A 16,904-nucleotide genomic window follows, 5' to 3' on the forward strand; every position below is an offset into this window, starting at 1 on the left:
TCTTCAGGTGTGTGTAGATCCTGTGCAGAGTGTCGGCATCGCTGTGAGGGTCCTGGAGCTGCACGCGGCAGGTGAAGCGAAGCTGGTGTTCGTTGAGGCCGAGCTCCTTCAGGGCCTGCTCTGGAGACACCAGCCTCAGACTCTGTGGGGTGGAACATGGGAATGACGATCTCGCCACAGGTCGTTGTGAAAGCATAGAACCAAAGAATATTATTTTCAATATTTATAATATTTCATTATAAACTCACATTTTCTTTCATGATCAGGGTTCCGTGCATCGTGCGAGGTTTCTTCGGGTCAGGCAGTGGGCCTTGAAATATGGAAAAATAAATAAATAACGCTTTTTCTCATAATCACAGAATTCACACAATTTATGTGCAAAAGCAGTTCTGGGGCAATCTTTTGAGAATTCAATTGATAGCCATTCTCAAAAGATTAGCCACAGAACTGCTTTTGCACATCAAATTGATTGAGACTTCTGGAAATGGGCCACAAGGAAGATTTGTACTGCTTCCCTAAATATCCCCAGTATTAATGATCAAAATGATCATCTGAGCTGCTAATTTGATTACACTAGGCTGTTATCAAGCTCTTCCGGAAGCTATATACTAAATCTACCTCCAAGAGCCATCTCTCTCTTTAGAAGGTTCAGGGAGATATCCACCGGCACGCTGGGGCTGGTCGTCATGGTCACCGTCTCTCCGTTAGCTGGCATGTAACAGTTTATGCCTGGGAATATTCGGAGACAAAGACACCCTAAAGGAAACTATAGATGTGTGGTACACAGATCCAAATAATAACCAAATATGAGAAAACAACAAAGACGATATTACAGTCAGGGCCTGCGCTTACTGAATTCCTGCTCAATCTTGCCCTTGAGGAACTCCATCTTGACGGCCTCCCCGTGCACCAGCAGCATGTTCCGAGGTTCAGCCATGCGGATCAGCTGCATGATGCCCTTGGCGTCGGCGTGGGCGCTGAAGGACATGTACTCCACCTGCAGCTTTACATCCAGCTGGGGGCATCAAAGGAAACATTGTCTTGAACCCAGTTTACACTACAAGGATATACTGTATAATGTAGCTTCCAGATAACTGGGTTTGTTCTGGCATTACAAAAATGAAATTCAAGGACTTTGAAGTACTTTTTTAAGCACTTTTTTTTGTTTCTTTTGTTTTCTCTTCATTTTAAAGGACTTCACACAAAACAAATAATACATTTTCAATGTGATCTTCATTGCTATTGATAGGCCCCAAATCAACCCTGCCGATGCCCTGTAATGCACGCACGCACGCACGCACGCACGCACACACACACGCACGCACACACACGCACGCACGCACGCACACACGCACACACGTCTCTCTGGTATTCAGGACTAACATTCCATTCTAGCACACACACCCACGCACGCACCCACACAGGCACGCACACACGCATGCACGCACACACACACAGACACACACACAGACACACACACAGACTATTTATTACTTTATGATTTGAATAACAAAACCAACCACTTTTCAGCACAAAGGGGGCTATTTTCAAGGTATTACAGTACATAAATTTCTGAGGATGAAATTCAAGCACTTCAGGTAATACATTTCACTGTAACTTCACTGTAATACATTTGATAGGTAAATTGGAAAGGACAAATCAGCTTCTTTACCATTGCTCTCCCTTCCATCTCCAATTTCCTCTGCCCATTTAGGATCTTGTGTCCGATTGTCCCTTGCACACAGTACCCGGGCATGATCACCTGATAAGCAGAAAAGACTCGGGTTATACTCGGGTGAGGTGAGCTTATCCTTAAGGAGGGTTTTCGTATTTATAGCCAGACTCACCATGTTCTTTTCGTTGCCAGCCCACTTTTTGAAGATTTGTAACGACTGACCCGCGTGCAGCATTCCCGGTGTGGCAAACACGACCTAAAAGGTTAATTAATAGGTGTCTTTAATGACGTGTGCACAGTATTCACATTTTGCACACTAAATATCTTTGAAATACTCAATAGAGAAAATAAAGCTACTTACCATTGGTCCGGGATTATCCGCGTAGGAGCGATCGAAAGCCTTGATGTGTTTGAACTCAAACATGTTTCTCTGTACAAAGGTTTTTCGGATCTTCTGGTTTGTCCACGTGATGAAGAGCTTGTAGTAGTGATTGGCCTTTTCTGTCAGACCTGTGGAGAAGTAGATTGGGGCCTTCAGGTTCATTCTCTCCCTGCGGGATGAGAAGGGATAGATATATAAAGGTTAATAGTTTATTTTGCACTATGGGTGGTTTACTTGCTCTTAATGTCTCCTTGTATACAATATAATAGGTCATCCACTGTTCTACAGTTCATATTGGCGATATTGCAATAGTCAAGTATAAACGTGCAGCAGTTGAGAATACTGAGCAAGGGGAATCCCAGACAGGGGAAAACGAGGATAATACCCTGACATACCGGTATATACATGTCAATGTTCATTATAATAACAAACCACAATAACAACACATTCCACACAGAGGAATGTGTTATTTGAAAAAAAAACAAAAAACTTTTTAATTAATATTTGTTGACATGGCCATTTTCTCTCCAACTCCTGACTGAAAACTAGTTACAGTGCTGCTACAGTGCTATGGGTTTAACATCCAAAAAGGATGAACTAGCTATGAACTTTAAAATGCACTGATGTCTCATATTACCCAAGGACATGGCTCTACAATGGCTGAGCTCCCAAGATAAAATAAATGACAACAACATATCTGCTTTAGGGAGATTTTAGTTTTTTTTTGTTCAATTTTGAATCAAAGGTAAACCTCACCAAAAGGTTTCCAATAGGATACAGAGTTCCTGTGCTCTTCCCAGGGCAAAAACTGGAATGAGAACCTGGACATAAAACATGGCAAGAACAGAATTTAATAAGAAAATTAATTCAAAACAGTGACATAGTTAATCCTCCAAATAATTTTCTTGATAAAACATCTCTTTCCTTTCTCTCTCATTATGTATAAATATGTTACTTCTTACCTTCCCTCCCCGTTCTATGGACTCATGCACTTTCTTCAGGAAGTCTCTCTCTCTGCATCTCTTGGAGTCGCGGATGGTGGTGGCGTATGTGGACTCCGAGATGAGGATGTCGGGGCGGCACTTATCGATCCACGCAGCGCTGTAGAAGTACGACAGAAGACATTCATGCAGAAGGCCCCGACGACCCCCGACAGGCATCTGATCAGTGTGTGAGCCATTGACACGACTTACCCTAAATGCCTGTCTGGGGTCATGTTATAATCTCCCTAGAGACGGAAGGAATACGTTATCATTCAAACAGGATTGTGATCCAACGTACAAATTCTGGAGTTTCGACGCTGTTTTCGTTTTAACGTACAGTGTAGACGACAGACTCTGATCCCACTTTGATGTGCACCATCGCAGCTCCAAGAACGTGACCTGCGTAGTACGCCTTGATCTCTAGTTCGTCATCCACCTGCAATCAGCAGAATGCAGAGAATTTGATTTGCCATCAAAGAGATGTGCAGCTGGTTCAGTTCTTGTTAGCGGTCGGGAATGCAATGCAAAAAAGAAAACCACAGCGCCACTGCACCTGGACAGTTTGATGGAGATTCAAAGGAATGACTTTCTTCATGCAGTCCTTGATCATTTGCGATGTGAAAAAGTTGGTTTCTCCCTTTTTATCCACAGTGATCTTACGAAAGTCTTCGAGCAAAATTGGGCAGATGGCTTTGGTTGGGTGGGTCATATAGATGGGGCCATCGTAGCCCACCATCTCACTCATGTAGGGCAGAGCGCCACAGTGATCCAAGTGGAAATGGCTAGGAAAGGTATAGTAAAGCAGAACAAACTTAACTAAATAGACAAAACAAAGGTTTATGATACCGCACTATTGACAAATGTGAAAAAAACATTATTTGGGCCACATACCTGATAATCACACAATCTAAAAACTCTGTGAGGCGGCCATTCTGGGTTATGTAGGAGAAGTCTGGGAATCGCCGCTAAAATGGCAAATATAGTCTTATGTGTGATGTTGCCATTGTGTGACGAATAACACACTAATAAAATCTTGATTGTTTTGAAACAAACTGGCTCCCATGACTTCACTTACATCATCGTTGAATCCCATGTGCATTCCACAGTCCAGCATGATGTTCTTGCCTCCAATGGACACCAGAATGCAGCTGCGGCCAACATCTTGTCCCGCGCCTTATGGGGAGAATGATGAGGTGCGACGACGGGAGAGACACAACTTCGCCACCCTAACATCCTAAACATCTGTTAATACTTATTACCACTGGATCATCTACCACGGGTGTTGCCTTGTGACCAATTCGAAAAAACCGTCAAGGCGGCTACGATTCAATAACGACGGACCCCGAGTTAAAATCACCTTTAACGTGAAGGTAAACGCCAATGCCAGTTGTGCCCGCGTTGGCTAGCCAAGTGCGGCTGTGACTTACCGAGTGGTGTGACCTTTATTTCGGGCATGGCTTTCGCTGGCGTGACGTTAATACGTCGAGAAACGCGAGCGCGCTCTCCCTCGCGGACCCGCTGACGACAGACCTGCTCCGCCCTGGCGTACGGCGCGTTCACTTCCGCGCCCCATTCCCTCCTGCCGCGCGATTGGCTCGGCCCCGCGTCGCGTCGCGTCGCGTCGCGTCGCGTCACGTCACGTCACGTCACGTCACGGCGGCGGAAGTGCGCGGGCGGCGCAAAGCGACGGACGCGTCGCGAAAGGTGGAGGCGGTCACCGGAACGCCGCGGAAGGAAATGACCCCCTCGCTTTAGCTTTTGAATATCGCTGCAGGTATTTATCATTACATGGGCTGTGTCGACGGCCCTAGAAAGACCTGTGATCCCTTGTAGTCACCCATTTGTCGTGTGTTTCCTTTAAGCGTGTTTGTCTACCCACAGCACTTCCGCATAGTCCTGTCATGGCGAATTCTGCGGACGACCAGAAGTTCTGTCTCCGGGAGGTTCTCGACACCTTTCGCCTGTGCCTCTCGGAGGATAAGGAGGTCTCCATGGAACACTACGTTGCTGGGTGGCGGGGTCTGGTCAAGTAAGCGATACATGCTGATAACATCCCGTTGCTGCCGTGTTGGGAGTTGAGTCGACTGGGGTCGGACCAGAGTCTCCAGCAAACGCTGTGCAGCTACATGTGTTACCTATTTGGGTCTTTTGCAATGTCTATTATGATTATTAAGAAATGAATCAATCCCCTACAGCTGTCACGGTTATTACATAATCCCCCTGATCGCGATTATATCGAGCTAATGGCGATCATTTTGTGAAATCGTTAGGACTCCGCAAATCATGTTGCCCTCCCAGATTTAAGGGGGATTTGTAGCTGACATGAGAAATGTGGCAACAATCTTTACGTTGTGATGTCATTCATTAGGTGACTAAAAGTCTTTGCGGTGTAAAATGAACAGTAAAAGACAATGAAATCGGTAACCCCATTATTTGAATGACAATCGATTGTCAACCAAAATGTCCTGACCTTGGCGGCCCCGTCGTCCATCCCCTTCCTCTGAGCAGGTTTTTGAACAGCTTGGGCAGCGTCTTCACCTTCATCTCCAAGGACGCCGTCAACAAAATCCAGATCCTCGTCGGCTTCCTGAACGGCGAGAGCGGCCCCCGCTACGTCACCATCCAATCCATGGTGAAGTACGAGCTGGACAACGGGCTGGTGGACCTGAACAAGCGAGGCAGCCACCCGGAGTCGGGCTGCCGCACGCTGCTGAGGCTCCACCGGGCGCTGAAGTGGCTGGAGATTTTCCTGGAGCGTCTCCGTACCAGCTCGGAGGACAGCAAGACGTCCGTCATGTGCGCCGACGCCTACAACGTGTCCCTGGCCCAACACCACCCCTGGGTCATCCGCAAGGCGGCCGGGGTGGCCTTCTGCGTCCTCCCCGGGCGCCCCACCTTCATGGAGGTGATGAATGTGGGCACCCCGGCGCAGGTGGTGGCCATGCTGGGGGAAGCCCTGCCTCTCATATCGGAGGTGTACCAGATCACGGAGGAGCTCTACGCTCAGAATAACCTGCTGGATTTGCCTTAGAGAGGAGGGGTTTTTTTAATGGGGAAATGATAAAAAATGAGGCCGTCCATGACGATGAATGACCACTGACCAGCATCATTTTAGCTGCTCTTATTATCTCGTGTTTATGGTATGAACATATTCTATATGTGATGTGTTTTGTCTGGGTGAACACTAACAAACTCAGATTCACATGTAGAGGGGGTACTTGTTTTATATGGGAAACAGTATTTGGTTAACATCTTTGGATTTTCAGTTACAATATTTAAATGTTGAGGTCCTCTTAATCTACCTTTTATTGAAGTTTCCTCCAATTTATACACTAAGCCCAGTTAGATGGGGCAGGGATGGGTCCATGATTATTATTCCGCTAGAATCACTGTTTTGGCTTGTTCGTTTTGTGTTTATGTAGCTTATGATCATGTAAATTATAATTTTTTTTAAAACTGTTCTTGATCCTTAAGGATCTTTGTTCTCGTCATTTATGTCTCGTCGTATAGATGTATAAAGGGTGTATAATGTGTGTGATTTTAAAGTAACTACATAGAAAAATTCTCCATAAGCTATAAGTGTCATCGAGGAAAAACCCAGAGGCTTGAATGTAGTCTCATGCAAAACTACATCTTTACAGTAGTTAATTCATTGTGAGTGTGAGTGTGAGTGTTTTTAATCCCTCCTTCAGGCTGGGTTTCCAAATACAGTACTTGTCTCTTCAGCATGTGTCATGTGATTTTCCTAATATTATGTAGAAGTTTATCTTTCGAAGAACAATATGACCTTTAAATCTGTCTAAATCAATATTTATAGATTGTGTGTGTGTGTGTGTGTGTGTGTGTGTGTGTGTGTGTGTGTGTGTGTGTGTGTGTGTGTGTGTGTGTGTGTGTGTGTGTGTGTGTGTGTGAGAGAATATAGTGCAGCTGCAATGTAGACATCTGTGTAGTGTTATAGTAGCGATAGTCATACAGGTCCCTGTGTGTGTGTGTGTGTGTGTGTGTGTGTGTGTGTGTGTATATATATATATATATATATACACACACACACACACAGTATACTGTAGGTAAATGTGTATATATGTAAATGTGTGTGTGTATATATATATATGTATATGTATGTATGTATGTATGTGTGTGTATGTATGTATATATGTATATTTATTTTTGTGTGTGTATATATATATATATATATGTGTGTGTGTGTGTGTGTGTGTGTGTGTGTGTGTGTGTGTGTCTGTATATTTGTGTCTGTATATTTATGCCTGTATATGTGTGTGTACACACACACACACAGTATACAGTTTTGCACTGATCCACCAGGGGCTCCCTGCGCTTCACCTAGAACGGTCGTCATGGCAACCAGATCGTTTTGGTAACCTCGCCAAGGCTGGAGCTTTACCTCCATGTTATGCCTGTAGAACTCGAAGCAAAACAAGCGTCACGTAAAGGAAATAAACGGTATTTATGCTCTTTTGCTTTGCTTTAGTCTACAGCTATAGGTTATGTTTATGGAAAAGAGCCTCCATTCACTGAATGTTGGCAAATAGCAATGCCCCCTCCAGGTTCTGCAGAGTTGCCCTGCGTGTTAAACCACATAATGTTATAAAGCACGATGCCATGGTAACCTGATGACTTCTGACTTTGTGTAGCGGTTAAAGAGTGCACTAGGCATGTGGTGTGAGGTGTCAACGTGAGGTCCTTCAATAGGTTCCATGGGGTCCGCAGCATAATGATTAGTAGTTGAACTTCACCATTATTTCACCGACAATATTGCACATGATTCTTTTAATCATTGTTTCACGGTTATCTCCGTAACTTCTGTACTGTTTGGACAAATATAGAAGACTTAAGTTAATGATATATAATGATAAAAGTATTCTCAGATCCGGGGCCTAGAGACAAAATCTTATCAAATGCGGTCCATGGTCTAAAGAGCATCAACTGTGTCCTTGATGCGGAAAAGGTTTAGAATCACTGTACCGGACAACGGACTCATGAGGTATAAACCTATTGCGTTTATTACCTATTTAGCCCATGAGAGACTAAGATAAGTAGTGGTGTGTTAAATTCCTTGTAAAGTTGCCGGATTTCTTTTTATCAAGTCGTATCTTGTAGCAGTCACAACGATAACACGATTTTCTCTCCGGCAAAAGATTTGAACCCGAAACACCACGCCTCTTGGATGCCAGGGACTTGACGTCTGCACATCAATGCATCTGACGAGGCCAAAATCCTCAAAAGGGCGAAGCAGAGCCCCGTTGAGCCACAGTATGCAGGGAGGCGACGCCAGGGGCATCCAGCACCCGCCCCCCAGCCCAAAGCCTCCTGCGACGTACAGCATGCCGGACGGAGGCCTCTGCTCCGGGGCAAACTTCAGCCAGACAGCCCACGGGGACCACGTCGAACATCGCCTGCAACCTGCTCCGGCGGTCCCAGCGCGGCTTATGAATAAGTACAAGGTGCTTCCCGCCATCGAGAAGAAGCAACCTGATGAGAGAGGTGTCGACCTCCCGCGACCACGCAGTCACGCGGAGCCCCGTCTCGCCGCGGCCGTGACCTCGCATGCCACCCGCAGCCACCCGGAAATGGGCAACATGTCCGGGATTTTGCCCAGGTCTCCGAAGCCGATCCGCGCTGATTTGCTGCTGGCTGTCAGAGCTCCGTGTGGCGGGAGGTTTCAGCAGCTATTCCTGCACACAGACACCCTGCAGACGGTGATAGCCAGTGCAGAAACCAGGTTTCAAACCAGCTACGGGGAAGCTTTCATCCAAACCGTGGATGTGCCACGGAGGAGCTTCAGGAGCCTGGATAGGACTCTGTCAGAGTGTGACATCTTGAACAAATCAGTGTTGTGCATCTCCCAGGAGGACAGCTCAGAGGGAGAATGACATGGGATGTATACAGCCAAATGAGATTTACATTTACATTTGAGGGATGTTTAAGTGGTAATTACTGTCGGAGGGTTTTGCTCCAGTAGCACATGCCAGGCAGTTACAATCAACAGCCCGGTTGCCATATACAACCACAAAATCAGGTTCAACACTGCTTGCCAAATGCCTCACAAAAGCAACATTTCCTCAGTACACGAAAATATGCCGTCTTTGGTCCCTTACTTTGATACGTTTCTTTTCAAGCGCTCCTTTTTGTTTTAGCCACCAATTAAGTGTAACAATATTCATATTCATTCAGACTATCATCACATAAGTGTACTTGTTGCTTAGACTGTATGTTATGTTTTAATATAAACCTAATAACATTCTTATTTTCAATGTGATTTGTTACTACTACTGAACAGCTCTCTTAAGCTTTGTCATTAAGCACAACAAACAACAGGGTGTACTTTGGCAAACTTTATTAGCACCGGTACAATAACACAGGCAAGTGCAAAATGAAGGGATTCATGACTGTTCTTAAATACTGTAGGCACTTTTTTATATTAGTGTTTCGCTCAATAAAGCTTTTCTCCAAAGACGATTTTAGATTAACTCAATAAATGGTTATTGCTTAATAATTGTCTTATCCCTTCGCATAACCTGGCCAAGGTACCATGCAAAAACCTTAACCCAAAGAAAATAGAAATTTGGTTGTCTGTAAACTGTAGCGTTTAGTTGAAGGATTTCTCAAACGCTTCGGGGTCATCTGCATCAAGCTTCAATATTTTTCTGTCTGGAAGAGATAATAAAAAACAATAGATCAAAAGTCAGTCAGAATCTCTCTTGGGACATCAGAACATCAACGCCGATATACAAGGAAACTTACCAAAATGGATTTCTATTTGTTTTAGAATGTCCATGCTATGTTGGCTGTCAATTAAATTAAAGGCAAAGCCTTTTTTGCCAAAACGGCCGGTGCGGCCGATCCGGTGAAGGTACGTCTCATTGTCGGCGTTGCCGTCTCTGCCCACGGGAAGGTCAAAGTTCACCACGATGGACACTTGCTCAACATCAATACCTGTGCAAGCAACACATTGCAAAGAGTAATGCTATTTTAATGTTTTCCCAATAGAAAAGTTGGGGTCCTTATAGTCTTGGGAATTGATTTACCTCTTGAGCAAACGTTGGTGGTGACGAGGACCTTTTCTTTTCCGCTCCTGAAGCGTTCGATGACGGCGGCTCTCTGCTCCACGGTCATTTCCCCGCTCAGTAAGCCCACCTGGTGGCCCTCGTTGGTCAGCTGTCCTGTCAGCCAGGCGGCCATCTTGCGTGTCTGATAAGTCATCATTTGAGATCAGGAAACACTTCTGCTCACACTTGGTTGCTTTGTTCAACCGTCTTTTCTAGTTGATCAAGCTTAAGGAATTCTAAGAATTTGGTTAGAACTGCGCGGAGGTAAAATAGACTAATGATTAGAGTTGACCACCAGAGGTCGCTAACAAGCCTATTTCATGACTGTCAAACACATTTTAGGTATTGGGCCAGAGAGGACTTATTGATGTTGGCTCACTGGGCTGCATTTCTTTTTTTTTTTTTTTTTTTTTTTTTGATGGGTGGCTGGAACCCTCTGACCAACCATGACCAACAGAGCCTACCCTACCTAAATTGCAATGCATCCACTGATCAAGCTTCAAATAACTGGATGGTCCTTTCACGTGCAACATGCATCACAGTACAGGTTGTGTTTAATAATGGAAATAATGAATAAGGTGATTTTATTTTATTTTTTAAAACATTCCACCTAGAGCCTTTGTATGGGAAAACACTATCGTATTGCAAGTAGTATCATCCCACCCCTAGTGGCTACCATTGTCTAGTTATCTTGGCCTTTGATAGTCACTTTGAATATCTATCAATTATTCACTTATCTCAAAAGACTGAACACATTTGTAAATATGCATCATGAGTGAAAAAAAAATAATTCTAGTTAGTTCTAAAGCAGTGTGCTTTGAGTAAGCAGATATTCGACTTACGTGGCAGAAGATCATGGCCTGCGCGATAGTGAGACTGCCGTAGATGTTACAAAGTGCTGTGAACTTGTCCTCCTTCTCCTTGCAGATCACGTAGTACTGCTTGATGGTGTCCAAAGTCTCCTCCTCACGCTTCAACCGGATAATGTTGGGGTCGGGAATTACTCTCTCCGCAAATTTCCACACCGAGTCCTCGAATGTGGCAGAGAACAGCAGCATCTGGCACTCCTTCGACATCATTCTAAGCCGTGGGGGGAAAAAACAAAACAAAATATTCATCCAAATTCATCGAGCCATCATTCATCCAAAACAGCGAGAGTTAAACAAGGGATGGCTGTCATTGAACCTTTCCTGGGAAAAAAAAAAATATTTTATTCTTTCTTTGTGACAAAATTGAATGCAATTCTTCTTTTCATTTTTTCCACTTACCTTTGGATGCGGATGCTCTGGTCGTGATGGCCCTGCATGGCTATCATCACGTCGGCCTCGTCGAGCACAAAGACTCTGATCTTCTTGGGGTCGAGGAACTTGAGCTTGATGCACCAGTCGTTCACGGTTCCCGGTGTTCCGATGACAATCTGCTCCTGAACTTTGGTGCCACGCTCCACTAAACAACATCGAGCCAAAAGAATAATGTACCGACTCTGCAAAACTTGTATGAAACGTGCATCACATTAAAAGGGAGGCAAATTATTCCACAAATTAGGGATACATTAGGCATTAGGTCTTACCTCTGTTACCCCGAATGGCATAGGTTAATTTCACTTCAGGATAAAATTTTCCCATCTGCTCAATGACATTCCCGATCTGCAGGGCGAGCTCATACGTGGGCGCGATGCAAAGACACTGAAAGGCGCAAAGGAAAACCCAATCAATACATGCACAGAAAAGGAAAAGTCAATAAATAAACGAATGAAGTGCAGTCATGCCTAGGATTTACTGCCACCTACTAGACTGAATTTAGCGGTTCAGTGAGGTTCACCTACCTGCGGCCATTTGTTAGATGGGTTCACATGGCTGAGCATAGCCAACGAGAAGGCAGCGGTTTTACCTGTACCAGACTGCGACTGGGCAATCAGATTCTGAGGTCTGGACCCAGAAGAAAAGTACATGGTACATAAATAATGACTTTTAGGATTAGGCTTCAGGCTGGTCTCTGTGCAAAACATGACAGTTTACACCATTGCCACAGACCTACACCTTATGAGGGACATTATTTTAAAAGCAAGACTACTTTGCTTTAACCTTTCATTCAAGTTGCAATTTTCTTTTCTAGCTTTTATTCCTTTTACCACAGGGTCTGGTTTGGCTGCTATAGCAAAGTGAAGGGATCAGAGACGACAATATAAATTGAATGTGTTTCCACCTTTTGCAAACAGCTTCTAGGAGATAAATTTGCAAACTACTTGGTCCTCATTTTCAGGCTCTCTGTTTCTGTCTCTGTTTATATTTTGGTCTCAATCGAAACTACTGCCACAACTGTGAAGTTAATGTTGAAGTTGAAGTTGATGAGTGATCAACACATTTCACATTGATTAGTTTAATATCACTGATATAAATTTTAAGATTTTTTAAATTGTTATTTCAAAAAAAAGGTATTGAAAGTATGTATATCATTCAAAGCAAGCAATATATAAAACAAGATATTGGGCCAGGGCTTGGGGTTCCAGTATTGTTTTCATTACATGGGATTTACCAATGGATCTTGTGTATAATTACATAGATTTGCATTTTCATTGGAGACCTATGCTTAATAAAAGGGGTTACCAACATCTAGAGAAGACTGTATTAAATATTGGTCACTTACGGCTCAGCCAGCATCATGGGTAAAGCATTTTCCTGAATTCTAGATGGTCTGTTGAAGCCCATGCTGTACACACCCTGCAGTAACTGAGGTTTCCTGATGATCAAAACAGCAGCAATGCATTACGAAAATGATGAGAAAACACAAGCATGCGGGCCATATACCATGCTACTGCTGACTGTAGAATCCATCTACAAAAAAAGTGTTAAGCTGCTAAAGCAAATCAAGCCAATTGCCAAATCTGTCTGGTATCCCCCCCCCCCAAATACTGGATATAGGTTTGCGTTTTTTTTTTTCATTATTACATTATTACTTTTGTCTTGTTTTTTCTATTTGTACTATATGCCCAGCTTAATCTTTGGAGTTTTCCAAGAAAGCATTTTACTACATGCTGTATGTGGCAATTGTATGTATGTATGTATGTATGTATGTATGTATGTATGTATGTATGTATGTATGTATGTGATGAATAAATCTTTTGAATCTTTTGAAATAAGAGATGGAGTAAGTGAAACATTAAATGCAAACTTACAATCTCAGCTCCTCAAATGTCTTGACTGAGAAAAGAGGAGAGTTTGGATCTCTCTGCAGAACCTCAACCTGGTTCCTGTTCATCACAAGGTTGTTGCGAATCAATTTATTCAGCAGTGACTGCTCGGCTTGGTCCACTGTGAATGGAAGAGAGGAACAGAGAATTAACCGCATTAGAATGTTTGATTTATTAAACATACCCAACTCTGGAGATAACGTAGCCATTATACACATTTAATGCTCATTTTCTTAGCCTAAAGAGTTAAATTTGATGAAATTAATTGTAGATTGTACCAATGTCAAACTCTCCTATGCTGCCTTCGCTTCCCATCATGTAAGGAACGACGTTGCCTATACACAAAAAAATAAATCTCATTACATGCTTTAATCTAATAAAATACATTTTGACTGCGATGAAGAATGACATATCTACCGTTAATTTCTTCTTTGACCTTGTAGGGGCTGCCGGCATCCCCCCCATTCCGAAAGCCTGCCTGTTAGCAAAATACGAAATGATTTCCAAACGGTTACCGGCCTGACAAATTCACTTTGTCAAACAAAGAAAACAGCTATTATTATTGTTGTTAAAAATGTTAGAAAAATAAAATACAAAACCACACTGAAATTCTTCAAATTATGTTTATCAATTAATTTAAAAAAAGCTGAGATAAGGTAGTAATAATAAATAATTATAATAAAAAGTATTATTTAATAATCATTTCTGGATAATATTCTCCCAGGTTATATATTCTTAAACGCACATTGCTTCTACACTATCATATGGCTGTTGGTACTTTTGGGGATACTACTACTCTTGGGGGAAATTTCACAGGAGTGAGGCTAGTTGATCCCTTCTGCGGCCATGCGTTAAGATAACCAAGTTAACATGCAGCGCATCACTATCTCTGTAGTAGACTTATAGGAATTAAATTGGTAGAGGTTCTCCTCGAAATCTGGGTAAGATCGACACAAATCTAATTTCCCCCGGGAACTGGAAAATCCCTTTCAGAAATGACTCTGACTACAGTGCATCGGCAAGATTTAAATGTCTTCAAAGGGCCAGTCAGCATTAACATCTGGGCCACACCTGGCCGAGCGGACCCGGATTAGATGATCCTATGAACTGTGACGACAACATCATAGTAAAGTAAAGGTAAGTGATTAGGGACCGGAATAAATTCAAACAGTACTTTATCCCCCCCCCCCCTCACAAAACTCCAAACAAGGCAGTAAAGTACACGGATTGTCTTGGATTTCTTACTCTTGGGGTGAGTTTGACAAGTCGAAAGTGAGTCGGTTTAATCTGGGGGGGAAGTGTCGTTTGTCTCTTTTATTCCCGCAGGAGGAGGCCGTGTGCCGCACTTATCGTTCCGATCCCTGTCCCTTAAGCTGTGTTCTGTCAACGTCTTGTTGTTTTGTGTCTGTGTTTGACTTGCGGTGATCACCGCCCTGCTGGCGGACGCAACGATTAAAAGTTGTTTGGTTGATCAAAACACGGTCAGGTGGTCCTCCGAAGAGGGCGGTGAGAGGAGTACGGGAAAGTATATTCCACAGGCCGCGCAGAAGATGGGAGTTATTGCGTGTTAAGAGTTTATTTTTCATTTTTCATTATGTGATGATCATTCAAGATTGACATTGGAGGCAGGGGATCTCAACTCCGCTTACTCTTTTTGTTTGTTTGTTTGTTTGTCTGTTTGTAAAAACGTACGCACAAACAAACAGTCAAGTCATATCAGTTGAAAACAAAACAAAAAAAAACAAAAAAAACAAAGGCGAAACCACGATGACGGCGACTGCAGTACACCAGAGGACGATCAGATCAAATAAATGAAATCGGATTCATTTTGCTGACTGAAACTCTTCAAACAAACACTTCTGAATAGATTCCAACCCCCGACGTGCGTTTCTGGTCAACTTTAGAAACGGAGACTCCAAATAACATTCGAGCTCCCACTAGAAACAGCGTCAAAGATGGGGGTGAATTAACAAATGTCGCTTTAGGGCCGCACTACAGTCCCAACAGCGGTCAGGTAGAAGTGGGTTTAAGCAGGAAAAAAAAAAAAAAATAAACGTGGACACAATGCAAGATACATGGAGTAATCGGACAAAAAAAAAGATGTTAAAATTGAGAGCTATTGACCGCAAATTGAGGGACTTGTTTGACGACTTTTTTTTTTTTTTCTTTTTTTCTCGGTTTTAGCCGAAGCGGCAGCGGTGCTAACCGGCTGCATCCCATGATAACCGCGGCTAGCCCGTTAGCTAACGTCAAACGATAAAACACGGTGACACGGTGTAAAGCGGCGGCGGTCGGCGGCGGCGGCAGCCTGCTCCGCCTCAAATACCTTCACCTGTGCGGACAGAGCTCTGGCTTTCTGAAGGCGACACGCCTGAGCCATCGAGTCGGACGCCATCCTCCGCTGCCTTAATGGAGGGCCAGTTATCTTTTTTTTTGGTTTGGTTTTGTTTTTGTTTTTTTTTTTAAACCAAACTTTGTCACAAGTTTGACGCGGTGATTGAAAGCAGTTGACGGGCGGCGCTGAGTCCGTCAAGCTGCGAGCGGCGCTAATCACCGGGGACGGGAGCGGCGTCACGTCCCGCCCCCTGGCAGGACGGGCAGCCAATCGGGCCGCTGCTCCGCGGGACCGCACCACGGGATCGGCCAATCAGAGGGCAGGGAATCACGCCCGGTCCCTGCCCCAAAAAAAGTTTATTGTAAAAGTGAAATAAAAAAAAAAAAAACAACAATAATAATAATAAATCAAATGTCAATGAAAATATCCGTTGAGGTAAAATAAATCGCTATTTTTTTTTCATCCCGCAAACATTTTCTTACAACAAAAAGGAAAAAGTATTTATGTGTAAATATTATTGCATTCGGTGCTGTCGGCAGACAGGGCATACAGCAGAGGGTATTTGTTTGACAAAGTTCATCTGCAAGTTGATTCTAACTCCCAACGTGCAATGCAACGCATGGGTGATTAATCGGCGATGGGAAATATTCTCACTGAAGTGTGGGCAAGGCTGCATCCGTATCCTGAAGTTTCCTCCTTGGACAGGATTCTCACATAAAAAAAAAAAATAGCGAGAGAATAGTGCTTTCTAATCGGTGCCAACTAATACCTTTTGCGTTTAATTTATTAAGCAGAAATTCAAAGTGTATCTGATGAGGAACAACTGAAAAATGAATTGCCGCTGATACTGTAGCAGTGTAGGTCAGGCAGGGTAATTATAATTGCAGAAAACATGCTCACACCCCCTCCCCATCGACCCAGCCCAAGTTATTCCAATGGGCTGCAACCGACAAGCTTCCCTTCTTCAACTTTTCCAGCAGCACCATGGACAGCGGCATTACTAAGCTCTTAGGCCAGCACACATCACTCCTTAAAGGAAGTGTTACAGGAAATATGTTCACTACTCTATCGTGTGATCCTTCCACGGTGCACGGCCCCGTCGCGGGTGTCATCAGATTTTGCGGTCACCATATCGTCATTCATCTTTTCCAAAATATAATTTATATTCTTCAATCCACTCAGGTGACCCTGGGACCTTTTGTTGAATTGAAGGGCCAGAATATTGGATTGACAGACATCACATCCATATTGGATTGGATTCAGTATCCAGAC

At 43.6% G+C, this 16,904-nt stretch overlaps 4 protein-coding genes across 4 annotated transcripts in view; 2 read left to right on the forward strand and 2 right to left on the reverse strand.

The window, feature by feature from the left end:
- Positions 1-4,564, reverse strand: part of ints11 (integrator complex subunit 11) — a 6,389-nt gene extending 1,825 nt beyond the window's left edge. The window contains exons 1-15 of the mRNA XM_080014536.1: positions 4,468-4,564; positions 4,116-4,213; positions 3,932-4,005; positions 3,594-3,822; positions 3,378-3,476; positions 3,251-3,285; positions 3,020-3,158; positions 2,814-2,878; positions 2,037-2,226; positions 1,848-1,931; positions 1,673-1,762; positions 853-1,015; positions 619-729; positions 249-310; positions 1-142 (exon numbers count right to left, since the gene is read on the reverse strand). Of these exons, the coding sequence (XP_079870662.1) occupies positions 1-142; positions 249-310; positions 619-729; positions 853-1,015; positions 1,673-1,762; positions 1,848-1,931; positions 2,037-2,226; positions 2,814-2,878; positions 3,020-3,158; positions 3,251-3,285; positions 3,378-3,476; positions 3,594-3,822; positions 3,932-4,005; positions 4,116-4,213; positions 4,468-4,495 (1,609 nt within the window). The 5' untranslated portion in view covers positions 4,496-4,564. The remainder of the gene's footprint in view (positions 143-248; positions 311-618; positions 730-852; positions 1,016-1,672; positions 1,763-1,847; positions 1,932-2,036; positions 2,227-2,813; positions 2,879-3,019; positions 3,159-3,250; positions 3,286-3,377; positions 3,477-3,593; positions 3,823-3,931; positions 4,006-4,115; positions 4,214-4,467) is intronic.
- Positions 4,565-4,727: 163 nt separating this feature from the next.
- On the forward strand, positions 4,728-6,765 carry cptp (ceramide-1-phosphate transfer protein). Its single transcript, XM_080015809.1, has 3 exons — positions 4,728-4,814; positions 4,922-5,069; positions 5,549-6,765. The coding sequence occupies exons 2-3, from the start codon at positions 4,942-4,944 to the stop codon at positions 6,069-6,071; spliced, it is 651 nt and encodes a 216-aa protein (XP_079871935.1). The 5' UTR covers positions 4,728-4,814; positions 4,922-4,941; the 3' UTR covers positions 6,072-6,765.
- Positions 6,766-8,226: 1,461 nt separating this feature from the next.
- On the forward strand, positions 8,227-9,258 carry ubxn10 (UBX domain protein 10). Its single transcript, XM_080015778.1, has one exon. The coding sequence runs from the start codon at positions 8,254-8,256 to the stop codon at positions 8,929-8,931; it is 678 nt and encodes a 225-aa protein (XP_079871904.1). The 5' UTR covers positions 8,227-8,253; the 3' UTR covers positions 8,932-9,258.
- A 368-nt stretch (positions 9,259-9,626) lies between these two features.
- On the reverse strand, positions 9,627-15,762 carry ddx19a (DEAD-box helicase 19a). The gene is made up of 12 exons (XM_080015790.1): positions 15,630-15,762; positions 13,715-13,775; positions 13,576-13,632; positions 13,283-13,418; positions 12,754-12,846; positions 11,933-12,035; positions 11,678-11,792; positions 11,376-11,553; positions 10,950-11,187; positions 10,087-10,249; positions 9,803-9,994; positions 9,627-9,709 (listed from the first exon to the last, which is right to left on the reverse strand). Exons 1-12 carry the CDS (start codon positions 15,690-15,692, stop codon positions 9,648-9,650), a joined length of 1,461 nt encoding a protein of 486 aa, XP_079871916.1. The 5' UTR covers positions 15,693-15,762; the 3' UTR covers positions 9,627-9,647.
- Between the last annotated feature and the right edge of the window lie 1,142 nt (positions 15,763-16,904).

The sequence above is a fragment of the Zeus faber genome (genome assembly GCF_960531495.2).
Source record: "Zeus faber genome assembly, chromosome: 15".
NCBI lineage: Eukaryota > Metazoa > Chordata > Actinopteri > Zeiformes > Zeidae > Zeus > Zeus faber.